General features: G+C 39.9%; 1 protein-coding gene across 3 annotated transcripts in view; it reads right to left on the bottom strand.

Annotated features, from left to right (window-relative positions):
- The window catches only part of Prkcq (protein kinase C theta), a 137,757-nt gene that overhangs the window by 76,910 nt on the left and 44,144 nt on the right, over window positions 1-16,703 (bottom strand). For 2 of the 3 annotated variants that reach the window (XM_023719741.1, XM_004635288.3), the window contains exons 2-4: window positions 8,300-8,426; window positions 4,473-4,672; window positions 1,202-1,262 (exon numbers count right to left, since the gene is read on the bottom strand). In XM_023719741.1, the coding sequence (XP_023575509.1) occupies window positions 1,202-1,262; window positions 4,473-4,672; window positions 8,300-8,417 (379 nt within the window). In that variant the 5' untranslated portion in view covers window positions 8,418-8,426. Of the gene's footprint in view, window positions 1-1,201; window positions 1,263-4,472; window positions 4,673-8,299; window positions 8,427-8,692; window positions 8,755-16,703 lie in introns of those variants that run through there. The other variant, XM_023719740.1, reaches the window with a different exon arrangement.

Here is a 16,703-nt window from a genome sequence, read left to right on the forward strand (position 1 = left end):
CTAAGAAATAAATAACCATGCCTCATATCAACAAACATCTGGTGAACGTTTGGATTTTCTCTGATGGTCTCATAATATTGTCTTCTCCAATATATTTCTTTGAATCCAGACATAAAAGGAATTACATGTGTTAAGCAAAAGCACTGTAAGTCTCTGAACTAAAACTCAGTTTTCACTGGTACAGGTTAAGCATCCCTAATCCAAAAATATGAAATTTAGAATGCTTCACAACATGAAACTTTTTGAGAATCAAGTGGGAAATACCATCTATGCAATTTTATTTCATGTACAAAATTATATAAAAAATTGTTTGAAATTGCCTTTAGGCTATATGCATAAAATATATACAAAAGAAAAAAGAATTAAGTGTTTTGATTTGAGTCAGATTTCCAAGATATCTCCTAATGAATATGCCAATATTCCCAAATTCAAAATAGTTCACAATCTGAAACTTATCTAACCTTAAGTATTTTGGATAAGCAGTAGTCAACCTGCAGCAAAACTAATTTAGAAAAAAAAACCCCATGCAATCAGTTTACATAAGTGGTTCACATGCTCATTCTGAGGTTTAGGATTTTCTGAGTAGCAGCATTGGACTCATTTGAACAGCATTGATAGGCAGACACAGATCTCCAACACATACTGCTTGTAAATTTAATTTCTGGGACCAAAGTTCATGTGTGACACATGGAATTGAAACTTTGTAGCAATGTATATATTTTCAATCCTTCCTTGCCTCTAAAAAATGTGAAGTTAACTTTAAGGGTTAGCTTTTCCCACTACTTTTATGAAAAACATTATCAATTTCTTATTCTGTATTCTACTGATAGTGTGATAGTTTGATACAGAACACTATTATATACAGTGTATACAGATACAGACAAACATAAATAGAGTATTGTATATTATATTTACATTAGATGCCCACACACTAAAATAAGACAGAAAGACAAGACTATAGAAGTGCCAGACATATAAATTCACGTAACTTAATATTTACATTTACATTTGTATATTTCTATTTGTTCTGTTGGCCCAGATACTAATTTTCAACTCACACCTGAGCACCACTGAGTATTTTAATAAAACATGCCTGTTTTCTAATTCTTTTCTACGATCAATGCAAACATAAAACAAATTGTACCAGAAGAGAAGGTCACACCCTCCTAACCCCCAAACCAGAAGAAGAAATGTCACTTGCCACTCATTTCCAGAAAGTATCTTGCATTCATTAGCATTCGGCCTTGAGGTTTCAGCTCTAACTGATTGAGAGAAGGAGAGAAATGTCAGAAGGCGAAGCCAGCCCAGGGCTCAGTGACATCACACCTGGCTACTTGAGGGCAGCAGGAGATTTCTAATATAGAAGCAATCATTGTTCTTTGCACTTTACTCATGCTCATTATCATCAGAATAGTGCCACATCTGTGGTGACAGTCTTTCCTTTATTATAATACCTTGGCAATTCATTAATTTTACTTGGAGATCAAAATTTACATAAAGAAACAAAATTATAAATAGACTCTATTTAGTGTTCTTGCCTTGTGATGTTGATGCTCTGAAGAGCTGGAAAAGGTGTATCCGGATCTTAATCAGGCCCAAAGAATCCCAGGGACCAGGACTAGCTCCCTTGGGGGACAGCAGGACTTTCAGAAGAAAAGTAAATCCTGTGTGTGTGTGTGTGTGTGTGGCCTGTAGCTAGACCCGCTTCCCTTTCCCTGTGGTGCACATTTAGGTAAATCAGAGTATTCACTGGGAGTAGCCCTTTTTCACAAGGAGAAATTATTTCCTTGAAAAAAATACTGGATGGTCTGCTAAAAGAAATTATAAACAGAATGGTCTCAGAAGACATTATATAGTATTGTATTACAATATATATTTGAGTGTTATGTACACAGGACAAAGTGCCATTTTAAGAGATGATGCAGCATCTCATATAATGTGACAATAGAGAAAGAAAAGAAGAAATCCAGGACAACCTGAGTACCCTCTAATATATGAAATCATCACACTATGCCATTAGTAAACTAAAAAAGTAAAATAAGAAAGATGATGGTTTTTACTGATAATCACATCTGCGAGCTAACTAGAATGATAAATAATACAAACTGACCTGTTGAACCCAGGGTTGAATCTGAACCATGATTAAATAATTTCCCAGGTCTATGATCTTGTGTGTCACTAAGCCTACAAGATCTTTCTTTGGAAGAACCAGCACTAAAGCAATACCTATGTCGCAGCATCAGTACTGTCAGAACTTATGACAGGAGAGCCCTGTAAATTCTCATGTAGGCTTAAAAAGATCAAATAGCAGGGCTCCTGACATCAAGTAGAGATGCTATTGTTCTATAGTTTGTGGAATGAGTAGTAAAACTGGAAGTAAAAAAAAGAACGAGGAATTAGGGGCCAAATGAGGAATTTGTTTGGCCTATTTCCAAACAAAATGGTGAAAATCTTTGCCAGGTGAACACAATATTGTCAGTACTAAGGAAGTTGTAGTGATGGAGGAAAGTAAACCAGGTAGGTCTTGCAAAAGACAGTGCCCTGCAGAAGTGATGTTTTACAATGTTTTGAGAGTGAATGGGAATCAACCATGCCAACAGACGGAACCTTGGGATGGTAGCAGCAAGCCTCACTGCAGTGTTTGGAAGCAAAATGGTGTCTATGAAGATGCAGGACAAATTTAAGAAAAAATCTTTCTTAGAGAAGTGCACGTTAATAAATCAGATTTCAAGGGGCTGAGCATGTAGTGTGGTGGTACAGCATTTGCCCAGAATGGACAAGGCCCTGGGTTTAAGCCTCAATGCTGGAAAATAAATTACCTAGAGAAAGTAGATTTCAATAGAAGCAAGAAAAAAATATAGATTCAAAATAACTTGTTGGCTCTTTCAGTAAAAGAAATAACTGAAAAAAAATTTGAAGCTTAAAAACAGGAGAGGTTTGTTAGTTGACCTAGTGAAGAGCTGTGTTTGCAATGGCATTTTGTACTGGTCCCTTCTCCATATCATCCTATACTGAAAAAGTGGAATTTTTGATAAGGAAATAAGCAAAAACCTAGGGGCAGAATCAAACACAACTTTAACGGACAGAAATAGAAAAGTGAGCTGCATATCACTGAAGTCTAATTAACAAAGGGATAAAAAGAAACTTGCTATCCTTCCCTCAATGAGAAACGTGAATAACCTCTTATTTTAAAAATCCAGGAATTAATGCCTCTTAGCAAAAAGTAAGCCAGAAAGTGGAAAATAAATGGGAATGGAGGGGGTGGGCACTGAGTACTGGGGAGACTTGCTGTCACTTGTTTTTCTTCTTCCCAGGCCAAAGGCTCTATACTCGAAACCCACCTGAGGCCCCAACCCTCCTTACCTTCTCTGGAAACTCCTTGACATTAAGTTAAACATCTGTGATAGTGTCTGGCTCTTTAACCATCCCTACTTTCCGAAGCAGCTACTCATCCGGAGCTTTGGGCCCGTGATCCCTTTCTTCAAGCTGCATGCAGATGTGTACAATGGATACTGCTACACTACCCAGACATACTAAAATGTGGGGACCTTTTAAGAATAAATCTTAGGATGCATTTGTCTTTTAAGATTACTCTAGTGATGAGGAAAAGTTTATATACTTTCCTAAAAAGTCCTTTTGTGTTTGTCAAAAATATAAAGCTGATACAAAAGTATGGATTTTAGCTTATGTCATTCCCACATGAAATCTGTGACTTGGGAATATTTTGGGTGGATTTCTAAAACCTGTATTACAGAAATCGAGAAACAGGCAAAATGCTCTTCTTTGACATAAATGACACAGTCATTTGAAAATGTGTTCTGGGTTTCTGACAATGTAAGAGAAGTTTTTGCTGATACATTTTATTTCATTTTATACCCCAGACATTTTTATTAGAACTTCTTACGGTTTCATATTTTACTTTTACCTTTAGCATTTCTAAACATTGCTACCCAGATAGCTTAAAATAAGTTTTCAAAAACTTGGTGTGCTAACATGAATTGTGGATGACATACTTTCTAGCATAAAGTAAGCAAAGTGAATTAATTCTGGCTGAAATAAAATTTACAGGAATTGGGAAAGTACAGAGAGAGAAGCTCAAACATGAGAAAGGTCTTTGTTCCATCTGATTGCATTCGACTATCTTGACAGCTAGTAGTTAGGTTCTGCCGTTAAGGGGATTTTGTGATATTTCCAAGCTTGCTTGAATAGTTATAAATCAATAGCAATTTGTATACCTTAAGAGGCCTTCTTCACAGTCCACAGCAAAATGTGTCAATTCCTATTTGCATATGTTAATATACTTTATAGTCTGTAGTGAATAATTGAGTGTTACCGAATCAGAGGTGAGTCTGGTAGGGAATCTGTGATCCCGAGCTACTGTAGTCATACCTTTAGGACAACGGGAATTCTGAGCAAGTCACAGGCTGCCATCATGGCACACTTTCAACAATGCTCCCAGCTCTGACATTTACCCATATTTCTGTCCTCCCATTGTTCTTCCTGCATCTTTCTGCCAGCGAGTAGAGCTCCACCGTGGTTTCGGAGATGAGGTCCACATTTTTGCCCTTCACGATGATCTGCATCACTCTCCCCTTGTTGATGTGGGCATCGAAGGTGCTGTCCCAGGGTGGGTACATGGTTGGCTTTTTCTGGATATACATCTGCCCATTTTCTAGGAACAGAAATGTGTTCTCATTATGCCTCTGTCCTGCTCTGAAGAATAACTAACTCAAAATCCAGACAATTATGAGCAAAATGCAGGCAATGCACTGAATTTTAAATGTGCAGTGTAGCTAATTTGGGGATTAGCCATATGATACTTTGTTGGATTGTGTGTGTTTTCACATTCAGTAGTTTGTTTTTTCACTTTGGGAGTGAACATCTGCACAAAAAAAACTAAAAGGAAAAGTTTTTATTGATTTTGAGATCCTCTTTTGTTGACCTAAATGGCTTGGTCATATAATTGATTAATTGTATTGGCATCTGGTAAAAACAGTTGGTATAAAACTATTGTGTTCACCTGAAAGACACTGTGGCATCATTTAAAGTTTTTCTTTAAAAGGATATTTCAATTTCCAGTTGTCATAAATACACTGAAGAGGCAACAGTTTCTAAAACACAATGGTTCATTATTTCCTTCTTCATTTCTTGAACCAAGATGCATTTTACTTGTACCATAAGCAAGAGCTGGCAAATAAGTTAGAGAGCTGGTGACCTCCACCTTGTGTCAACAACATGGATTGTAGACTTGAATGTGGGATGCAGGGACAGGCAGCACAGGGGATATAGTTAGAAACAGGAGCCGTGTCCAGGACAATACCTTTAGAAGCCACAGAGTTCCTGGGAAAGAGCTTGCTAATAGAATTAAGTAGTTTTGTTCTATCTTTCAGCCACATTGGATTTTCTCAGCATTTAATCCTTAATCATTTTAGAAGTAGAAAAGTGCCTTAGTTTTTGAGTGTTTGCTTCTTGTGAAAGATTCCTGTTTTCAGTCTCCCAAGTGCTGATACTACAGGTGCATGCCACATCACCCAGTCTCAGTCATCATCTCAGTGTGCCCTGGGGACGGGGCTGGCACCACATCCTGGGGTTGGAGCCCAGGTCCTGGTCTGCCTAAGCAGGCACTTTAGTCTGCTGAGCTATCTGGCCAGCCCTGCTTCTTGTGATAAAGAACATATGAAATGGCAGGCTAGCTATTCATAGATAATGATATGGCAAAAAGGAAGAAAAGTGTGACACCCAGCAACTCTAACTCTCCTTGGTCCCTTGTCTACGATGCATAAAGTTAAACAGGACAGGTGTTTGGCATTTGTTATATTAATATTTATTTTGATGGGATACAGGGAGTTGAACAAGCTGAAATTTCAAATTTTAGGTAAACTTGGCTTGTAAAGTATAAATTATGGCACTGTTAAGGATGAAATAGGAAGGGGAAGAATTTTTTATGACCTGGTTAAAAAAAACTTTATAGACTGGGCTTTTTAGAAACCAATGATGAGGTTAATGACTGCAGTCATATTTTATTTCCACAGACTTGAAGCTTCTCGATCAAATATTTCCTTCCAATTGCAATCATGCTCCGTGCCAGGAGAAAGGGCAGAAGGCAAGCAAGTTCTACATTTGCAACCATTAGGTTTGTAAGTACCTGAAAAGGGGCTCAGGACCCAGGATCCTGTCTGCACAGGGAGTGTTACTGTTTTCAAAGGCAGTGGTGCAGTGGCCTGTTCGTCACTGTTCTGTTGACAAAAAGTGTGGCCTCATTTCCCAAAGATTGAAGCATGTTCAAGTTCTATAGAAGTCATACTTGAATGACAATGTCCCAAACAATTTTGCTTTAGAAACAACCAAAACAAAAGTCAAAACGGAAACCAAGCAAATCTCCAAACTCCAGAGGCTTAGTCTTGTGGAAAAAGTTTTCTCCTTTTTTTGACAACATCTTTCTATCCACATGACTGATTAGACCAAGTTCAAAGGCGAGGCCAAAAGAAGAAGAAGAAAATGAAGAAGGAAGGGAAAAAAAAAGGCTCCCAGGAGGCAAATGTCAGTGAGACCTGAAGCTGTAAAGAGAAGGAGATCTAGGAGCCCCATTAAGTCAAAAGCAGCTTTGAAAAACTCAAGCATTTCATACTTCAAAGATGTCTGTGACATTTGAAAGGGTTTAGGTTGGAGCAAGTGGCATTCTCACTTTTTAACTGAACAGAGGAGAACTCCAGGCAGAAGGAGAATCGAGATGATTCGGTCTCCTCGGCTTTGATGCACTCAGAGTGGGCCAGAGGGATGGAGTCAGCCATGGAGAGAAATGGCTTTTCAGGTAGGATCCAGCAGAGCAGGGTTTAGAACCCTAGAATTCTGAGTATCCAGCTCGAGGTTCTAAACATCGAATTCCATTTTTTCTTGCAGCTGCCAATTTCCCACCCACCACAGAGGCCATTTTAGGACCAGCCTAGAGGGTATAACAGGCTTCTTCCTATTTCCAGTGCCTCTCACCCTTGTGTAGTGCTTTATTTTCTTTACAGTACATATCCTTACTTTCTGTATTATATTTTTGGTTGTTTTGTCTCTCTCTCCCTCTGTGGACATAGAAGTTCTAAAGGGAAGGCACTCTTTCTGAGCTTTTTGGTTTGTTTGTTTTTCTTTCTGGTCTAACCCCAGGGCCCTCAGAGAAGGCTTTCCATGAATGCTTTTTGATGAATAAACTCTGACGGGTTGTCTGGTTATTGCAAATCTGCGGTAGTGTGAGTCAGACTTCTCTACAGTATGTGCATAAGGAAATAAGAAAAGTTAGAGGGGCTGGGAAGGTCCTGGGATGTAAACTTTCTCCTATTTTGCTGTGCAGAGTACATAAGAATTTTATAATGCAGAGGTAGGGATGGAGTGAGCGGGAGCCAGTGAAAGTGACCACCTATAGTCTCTGCACAATGGGATTGTTTAATGGAGCCTGCTGAACTCACAGGAGGAATCTGGGAGCTGCCACCCTTTCCCCCTTCAAAATAAGCTGCCTCTGAATATGCACACATGATAAGACACCATTATCCTTTCATTTGTTTAGAGTCTTATTAAATGCAAGTTATTAAAATTTAGATTGTAATTAATAGTTTGTTCACAATCTTCACCTATGCTTAATCAGGGAAGCAGCAGGCAGTCTTTAGAGTTGACTCCAAGACCATCCAAAATCAGAAATTTCTGTGTGTGTGTGTGTGTGTGTGCGTGTGTGTGTTTCTGTGTGTGTGTGTGTGTGTGTGTGTGTGTGTTTTCACAGAGCCATATCACCAGCAGCTCTTACATTTTTTAAATCTTGAGACAAGGTCTCACTAAATTGCTAAATTTCCTCAGCTAAACTAAAACTTATGATCATCCTGTCTCAAGTCTTTCGGAGTGTTAGCAGTATAGGTGTCCCTACTACACCTGGCTTAGGCAGCCTTAATCTACCTATATTCATCTAAAGCCATCAGGTTATACATATAAGTATGCATATTCTATATAGAGAATATAGGATATATATGATTTTATATATGATCTATCTATCTATCTATCTATCTATCTATCTATCTATCTATGTATCTGCCAACTAGGTTTCTTTTCCATGATCTCTGCATGTAATTTCTCCAGGCCAACCTTCTCCTTCTCCTTGTTTATACAGATAAAATGGTACAATGGGTCACAAGGTTCTGGCTTAAAGCATCCTTCATGTAGTACTGGGCAACCATTTCCTGAGCTGGAAAATTCAGTTGAACTGGATGACCTGGAAAGTTCTGGGACATTTTGCTTGAGCCTCCTCCCTCTGCCCCACCACACTTACCTGATTCAACATACTCTTTGACAAGCACAGCGCAGTAAGGGTTCACAGCCTCACCCTGACAAGATTGGCAGGACCCACAGTCAAAGTTGGACAAACCAATCCGCAGAAATGGTGACATGGCTGCTCCCTGAAAAGCAACACAAAGCAAATATTATTCGGGGCTCTAAGATGTATTATTTTTGGCATTCCATGTCCACTTCCCCAGTATTTTATCACCGACAGTCACAGCCCCAAATGGGCCAACTATCCATCTGACAAATGCTTTTATTTCCTCTTCTGCAAAGTATATTGTAGGACTCACCCCAAACCACAGACTGACTGGCCCTAGGGTGTGGCTTTCTGGAATTCTACTCCAACCCTGCTGTGAGAACTAAAGAGTTAATTCCACTCCACCTAATGGAGTTATCTTTAATAGCTGCACAATAGGGCAGAAGTTTTCCAGCATTTTATTTCTTCTGTTATTCAGCTGGTGCCCAAGAAACAACATGAGAAAATAAGTTTATGAAGAGCGGGTCTATTTTAGTCACACTAGTTAAATATGACACCACAAAATTCTTACATGGTCTATTTATGTGTGTAATGGAATTGGCTTTAGGCATTTAGCAGCTGATCCTTATTTACTTTGGATATTTTCAAAAAGGTCTGCTTTCTTCAGTCGCACATGTACACACACACACACACACACACACACACATGCAAGAAAACTTTGGACATTATAAACCACCAAAAAGTACTCTAAACCATTGACCACTGTAAGATAGACCCTTGTCTAAGGATAAACAAAATACATCATAAGAACCAAAGAGTCACTCACTAATAATTATGTTTTCCTAAAACATAATGTAGCATTTGCTCTTGATTCCAGAAATGTGGTCTGGTTTTTCACCAGCTCTGCCGTATTCTTTGCTGCAGGCATTTACCTTGACTAAATACCTTTTTATTCTGTGCTTCTTCACAAGATCTTACATTCTGAAACTGCCAGGTGATATTGAGTGACAATGTAATCTTGCTTCCTCACTTTTCTTGAGTTATTCTCTTCTCATGAATTTTCCCAAACTTTATGAAGTAAACCAAAGGTAATACTACCAGAGATTTGGCTGTCTCTTTTGCCTTTGGGTGGAAGAAAAAAAATCTATCTGGAGTAACAGCAACCCAGAACTGAGATTTGGTACCATCACTGTATATCTTGGATTTCTTCCTTTTTTTGTGTGGAACCGGGGATTGAATTTAGGCCCTTGTGCTTGCCAGAGAAGCACTTATTCCACTGAGCCATCTCCCTGGCCCCTATTTTGGACTTCTAACAGCTAAACTAGAAAAAGCATAAGAAATCTCCAGTACTCTAAAAAGTAAATACAAAAAAGAAAGAAAAAGAAACCTCCAGGATTCTCAAATGCTGATTTTTCTGGATACATTCGAGCCTACAGAAAGAAAAATTAGGAGCCTTTGAAAGGTGTAGGTAATGTCCCTAGTATTAATAAAACCCTAAGTTCCTGCAGGTTTGGGGAAGTTGGTCTGCAGGAGGAGACTGTGTAAGCACAACTTGTCTAGCATTCTTCATTTCTGCAACATTTTCTGAACAGACCACACTGTTGAATTGCACCTAGAAGGTTTCTGGCTTTGTATTCAGAGGACCGCCCTGCCTTCTGAGTTTAGGATTCTTGGGCAGGAGCCAGGATACCCACAGCAGTCCTCCAAGAAGGCTTCTCTGAGAGCATCTTCTTCCCCGTGCCATTGGGCCTGTCTCTATTTCTGCACTAATTAGGAAATGCCTCTCAGCTCTCTCATTCACAGGAGTGTAACCCAAATTCCAAAGATTTCTGAATAAAAGTGTTTACCTCTGATTTGCATCTGGAAGGACTGCTGACTTCTGGAGGCTGAGTGAGAACCACTCTGACCTTGCTAAACTTGTTACTGTTATTCCAGGACTCCTAATCAGGAGTGTCAGGCCAACAAGCACCCATCTTAGGAATAGATGGAAACCTCTGTGGTTAACAGGGTGTCTATTACAGTTTGTGATGGAGCTGTGAAGGAGCCAGCACTCTCGCTGAAGGTTTTGCTTAAGTATCAACAATTTCTCATTTCATAAGCAATCCAGATTCAATTATGTTCCATCAGATTCACTCGCACAATTCTCTTCCCCATCAGCATTCTAATAATTTATCTAAAGCATGTATCTCTTTCATAGCTAAGTCAGTGTCTCTCTTTCTTTTTAATTAGTACATATTTGTAGTACATAATGTTTATATTTTTTATGGGGAGTTGGTACAAACGCTGTTCTTGGTGACATGATCTAATATATATATTGACATGTAGAAGACAGAAGTGGCATTCATGTGGATTTATGTCAAGAGTCATGAAAGTGTGTAACCAGCATGTGAGGATGGAATTACCATAAAAGATTTTTGTGGGCTGCCTTGTTGGGCCCAGAGCTGATGGTAGGGGTGGGGATTTCCCTGGGTATAAAAATAGAAAGGAGGGTTCCTTGTGTACAAAACGGTGAGTGTGAAACAGCACGCCTCAAGGCTGGACTTGCACACTGTCCTCTGCAGACTGCGAATGTCTCTCAGTGGCCTCTGCACTGTGCAGCCACTGTTGGCTCCCACTTCCCAGAACATGTGCACACGAGGACTGGCTGGCCAGATGACTTCTAATAGGGCTGGACCGGCTCCTCTATGTAAATCAACGCAGCAACAGACCCACACCCTCAGCTCTCTCCTGTCATTTCCCTGTACTTCCATCATGTATCCACTTGGCTGGCAGTGAAAGCACCAGAACTCCTTTCAAATCTGCCCCAATTTTATTTTTCCAGCAGTGGCCTGTGTCACCACTCAGCCTGACCCTCGGTTTCCATTGCACCTTCGTCCCGCTCTCACTGCCCACTTGCTCCATCTCCCGCCCCACTTTCTCCCAGCTCCTTTCATTTTTGCTTCAGCTCAGCTCTGTGCTGCCGTTGGTATGGTGCACTATGTAGTTCACCTGTATTTCTGTCAGCTCTTGGTCCCTTCTTCCCCATGCTACACACCGAATGATCTTTTTTAACATCTTGCTGAGCTGCCACTATTTCTCCATGTTCCATAGCTCTAGTGTTTTAGAGTGAATGTGCTCCTCCCTGGAATGTCTTCGTGATTCACTCCGTCCTTTGCTCTCCTGTCTTCCTCAACCTGTAAGTTCCTATTTTCTTCCACTTCTTCCATCATTTTCCTCGTAGTACATCCTGGTGAGATTTTCTCTGCCTTGCATGCTCCCATGACTTGCTGGCTGCAGTGCTATACAGAACCCTCCACATGTCTGTGTCTTGCCTCTGCCATTTCTGAAGTCTGTAATAGGATGCATCTTCTGACTCCTGCCCCGAGCTTATGCCTCCAGCTCTCAGCCATCACATGTGGGTCAGACTTAGCACAACTTCACCAAGGTGTTTCCTACTTAATCTTTGAGAAGCTTCATATACCCGAAGAGGGACTTGACTGTAAGGACAGAATTCATCTGTAATGTACTTGGTAGAAACCCCTCCCCTGTGTGCTAGCAGTGACTTACTTCCCTCCTCCCTAGGGAAGATGAAGGATTTCTTCCACTGGCAGAAAGAGAGTGCCTGTACCTACACGGCTTTGTGTCCCTAGAATGCCTAATTAGATTTAATGGCTTATATCTGTCTGCCTTAACAATCTGTAGCTTCTGAGTCCAGGGACTATGACTTAATCATCCACTTGCTTCCTGAGTCAATTCTCCTGTATGATATGTCTAAATGCTCGACCCATTTTTTGCTGCAGAAGTTAATTTTCAAAAGCAACATTTTACACAATATCTTAATCTTGTGTGTTTTTTTACCTGCAAAGATATATGCCAGTCAAATTAAGCAAAAGACAGCTGTGGAGGAAGTCAAAGGAGCCATCCCAGCACTTGTTACAGACAGAAGATCAATGTCCTTCTGAACTCAGCTGCTGGAGTTCTTTATCTCTCGGAGCCTGTTCTCTCATTTGGGAAGCACTGCTATTACCTCTACTAGTCTCAAGGGCTATGAGAACCAGACAGAAAAATACACATAAAATGCTTAGAATGGGGCTGGACATAGTAAACTCAATAAATGTTATTAGTATTATAGTCCGGATATATTTTCTAATGTGTTTTCTAAACTTCCCTGATATGTACCTAATAGGGCAGGAGGAGAGTAGAAATAGCCTTTTAAGGGTGCATCTAAATGAATTACATTAACTTCCTCTCTGCTCCGGCAGCAAGCTTCTGTAAAACTCTACATGTATCTCCCATGTAGGGCTTACTGCCCCCACATAGGCATCTCACTGCTGGCACTTAGTGTGATGGATATCAGGAAATCCATCCAGCCTTCCACGCTTTTGCTATCCCAGGTGCAAAATACTATCATAACACACTCTTGAAACCTGCAAAAGCTCTTTACTCTTAGGAGCTTACTATTTTCACTTTTAAACACGATCTCATTTGTATCTGGAACCTGGCTTTGATAGAGGTACATGATCAGGTACACCTGCTCGGCAGTGTACTTCGGGTCAGGGATTGAGCTCAGCTGAGAATTCCGGTCTCCCCACTCACCGGCATTAACTCCCCCACTGACCTACGCCGGCTCACCCTCTACAAGTCAAATACCCCACACTCTTTTGTGGTTATGTTAAAGTTGGGATGTTCATGTACCCAAACCTTTTGCAGACAAATTTCCTAGAACTAGAGAACTAGAAAGTAATAGAAGTTCTATATGCTCTTATTATCTGAAAAAGAAATCAAGAATTTTCTTTTGCAGCAACTGAAATAAGAATTACCACATTTATTTTATTGCTTTGGTACTGGGGATTGAGCTTGGCCTAGGTTTATTTTTTATTTTGAGATAGGGTCTCAGAAAGTCTGCTAAGTTCCCCAGCCTGGGCTTAAATTTATGATTCTCGTGCTTCAGATTTCCAGAGTTCTGGGATTACAGGAATATGTCACCATGCCTGCTAAAATATTGGACAGCATTTTTTCTTTCTTCTTTCTTTCTTTCTTTCTTTCTTTCTTTCTTTCTTTCTTTCTTTCTTTCTTCTTTCTTTCTTTCTTTGTTCTTTTTTTCATTCTCTTTCTTTTTAGAGATGAGTCTTGCTAAGTAGTTCAGATGGGCCTTGAACTCCCCACGTAGCCCATGATGGCCACTTTATCGTGGTCCTCCTTTAGCCTCACAATTTGCATTGTTTTAATTCATTTGGAAATGTGTCAGTAACAGAGCAGAGTGTCACAATAAAATAATAATTTTAACTTGTGTCAAAACCTTTAATACATAGAAGAAAGATTTTTTTTTTTTTTTTTTTTTTTTTTTTTGTCGTAGAACCGGGGATTAAACTCAGGCCCTTGCGCTTGCCAGGGAAGCGCTTATTCCACTAAGCCATCTCCCTGGCCCCAGAAGAAAGATTTTAGAGTAATAAATAGTATACTTGATCTACAATTGTATCTGCTTAGCTAAACTGGACAAGCATTGGCTTAGCAAATTTTGGCAAATTAAGCCGCAGTGTTTTACATTTATTTCTTTATGAGACATAAAAGTATCTTAGGAAGAAGGGACTGCTGTAAGAGGTGACTCATAATTACCAAAAGTAACACATAATAAAAAGTAAAGTGACAGAAGCAAGATGGTAACCAGTGAAAATTGACATAATTTGAGTAGTATTTTGCTCGGTTTCTGACCTCTGTGAAAGTAATACAATAAAGTCAAGTTAAATATTAGCCTCTTGCCCAAAAACATGTGTTCAAGAGCAAATTGAAACAATACATATACACTGAAGAAATATTTTTAAGATAAGTTTTCAGGACACAATAACAAAAGGAACCCAAGCCTAAAGATCCCTCACCTGTTGGAATGAAGGGGGATTTGTCAGCAGAGATAGCACTGTCCTCCTACCTGCAAATGTTTACAAGATTCCCCTCTTCCAAAGCCATGATCTCTGTAAACAAAATTACCCGCAACAAAAGTGCCAAACAAATCTAAATATAGAAAATGAAGCACATGAAATGGTACTGTTAATATTGATACTAAATTTACTGGGCAACATGAAAGCTTATGTTTATGACTTACGACTTTAGAAGATTCTGTGCAGTAGACACTATATTACTAGATATTTGTCTAGCAATATTTTATTTTTATTTTATTTGTATTTTAGGGAAGAGTCTACAGGGTGTTGAGGGTCTTACTGCCAGAGCAGACTCATAGTGATCCACCTGTTTGTAGCCTCCCAAGAGCTGGGATTATAGTCTTGCACCACCACACCCAGTCTCAAATGCTGTTTCAGTGCAACCCAGGGGCAGGGTTAGCACAGCAGACCAGGGGATCGAAGCCCCATCCCCTGTGCCTGCTTGCTGGAGCTTTAATCTGATGAGCTATTTGGCTGGCTGTCTAGTAATATTTTAGATAATTACATTTGCAATGTGAATAATTCTTAAGGGCATTTCCACATGTTTTCTCTTTAGATCTTCTTGGTAGCTGTCCTATGGACAGGACAGCTATGGTTTTTATCTCCACTATCCCTGCTGTGGATGTGAGGAAGACAGAAGAGGAGCAGAGATCTGATTAAATTACTCGTCTCCAAGAACATTGCTCCCATCTTTGTGATGGTAAACCACAAATCCTAACCTTTTATGTAAAAGCCTTCATGTACTCGTTTCATCTTGTCCTTTCCACACCTCAGGACTCTGAAGGGAGCCCAGCCTATCTGGATTTGTCTGCTGAGTACATGGTGTGGTACACCTCTGTCTCTCTGTTTATGGGATTCCTTTTGTCCCCAGTGCCTGCCTGTCTCCACTCATCCACAGCATGCCATCTTTCAAATCTCTCATCCACCATGGACCTGTTATGTACTGACTCATTCAGAATTCTTTACTTCTCCTTTTGCTCCTCTGAAACTAATCACTTCCCCAATTTTTTCCCATAAGAACAAGAAATGTATAATTGGTTCCTTATAAGATTTCCTTTCTTTTTACTTTAAAAAAAATGTATTTGGTATAGGGTCTCACTATGCAGTTCAGACTCCTAGTGATTCTCTTGTTTCAGCCTCCCCAGCACTGGGATTACATTGTGTGTCACCACTCCAGGACTCAGTGACCAGCTCAGGGTACCTGGGGATGGGATCGGTAGCATGTGGTCCTGGGGACTGAACCCTGATCCCTGCGCTTGCCTAAGCAGGTGCTTAGTCCACTAAGCTATCTCATTAGCTCTTCTTTATAAGATTTCATATATGGTGATATCTTGGTTCACAAACTTCATTCTTTCCATGATTCTGGTTGCAGCCAAACTGCAAGCATTCTATGGAACAAGTTCTGTGACCAAAATCATGGAAAGAATTAAGTTCATGAACTAAGGTGCCCCTGCATTTAGCCAAATAGCAAGCTTTGAATTGTTTTCCTTCCTCAGAATGGCTGCGACTTATTCATCTTTGCTCCTGTTTGAGCTGTCTCCTGCACTATAACAGGTGACCTGAAAATTTAAATGCTAGACATTTACTTGCTCAGAGTTCTGTGTCTATAATTTGAACTGTGCTGAGTTGGATGGGACATCTCTATTCCGCAACATGTCAACTGGGGTCACACAGGTCTGAGTCCACAGCAGGGCCAGCTGGGCCAGCTAAGCCTCTCTGCATGGGGTTTTTATCCTCCAGAAAGTATCACCTGCTTGCCTGCATGGAAGCTCCATTCTGAAAGTTAGGAGAGGGACTTCAAGGCCTTTTGAAGGTCAGGCATAGAACGGTCATCACAATTCTCCTGCATTCAGTTGTTTAAACACAGGTTTTAGGACCAGGTCTGCCAAAGAGGTGGGGAATAAACACCCCCAATTAGAAGATCTGTAGGAATTTGTGACACTTTTTAATATTTTACCATGCCTATCCTCTAAAGCGCTTAGCACTAAAAAGTGGATATATATGATCAAGAAATATTTATAGAACTCCAGTGAATAAACAACATCTTTAAGGGGAAACATAAGAATTCTGTATTAGATCCAAGAGTTTCTACTTTACTAGTTTCCAAACTAGTGTGTAGGAGAATAACATAGTTTATGAAAGTGTAGATTGGGGGCTTCTTTTCCAGGAGTAAGGAGGGAGGGGGACTCAGGGATCTGCATTTCATAAATTACCCATGTGACCACTGCAAATGGTCCTTGGGACACACTTGGGAAGTTCTGACACAGGTGCATTCCACTGTAATAGTGAAGACTGGCTTGGTTATAAGAATATATGTGTACTTAACTGTTACAAAGCTTATGACATTTTATTTGAAAGAAATATAATTTGAAAGAAAGTATGATTTATTACTTATGACATTAGAAGAGCCTATGAAGTAGGCACTGTATTACTAGATATTTGTCTAGCAATATTTTAAATAATTATATTCGTAACGGGAGTAACTCTTAAGGGCACTTCCA

The sequence above is a fragment of the Octodon degus genome, unplaced genomic scaffold (assembly GCF_000260255.1).
Source record: "Octodon degus isolate 3935 unplaced genomic scaffold, OctDeg1.0 scaffold00071, whole genome shotgun sequence".
NCBI classification, from domain to species: domain Eukaryota; kingdom Metazoa; phylum Chordata; class Mammalia; order Rodentia; family Octodontidae; genus Octodon; species Octodon degus.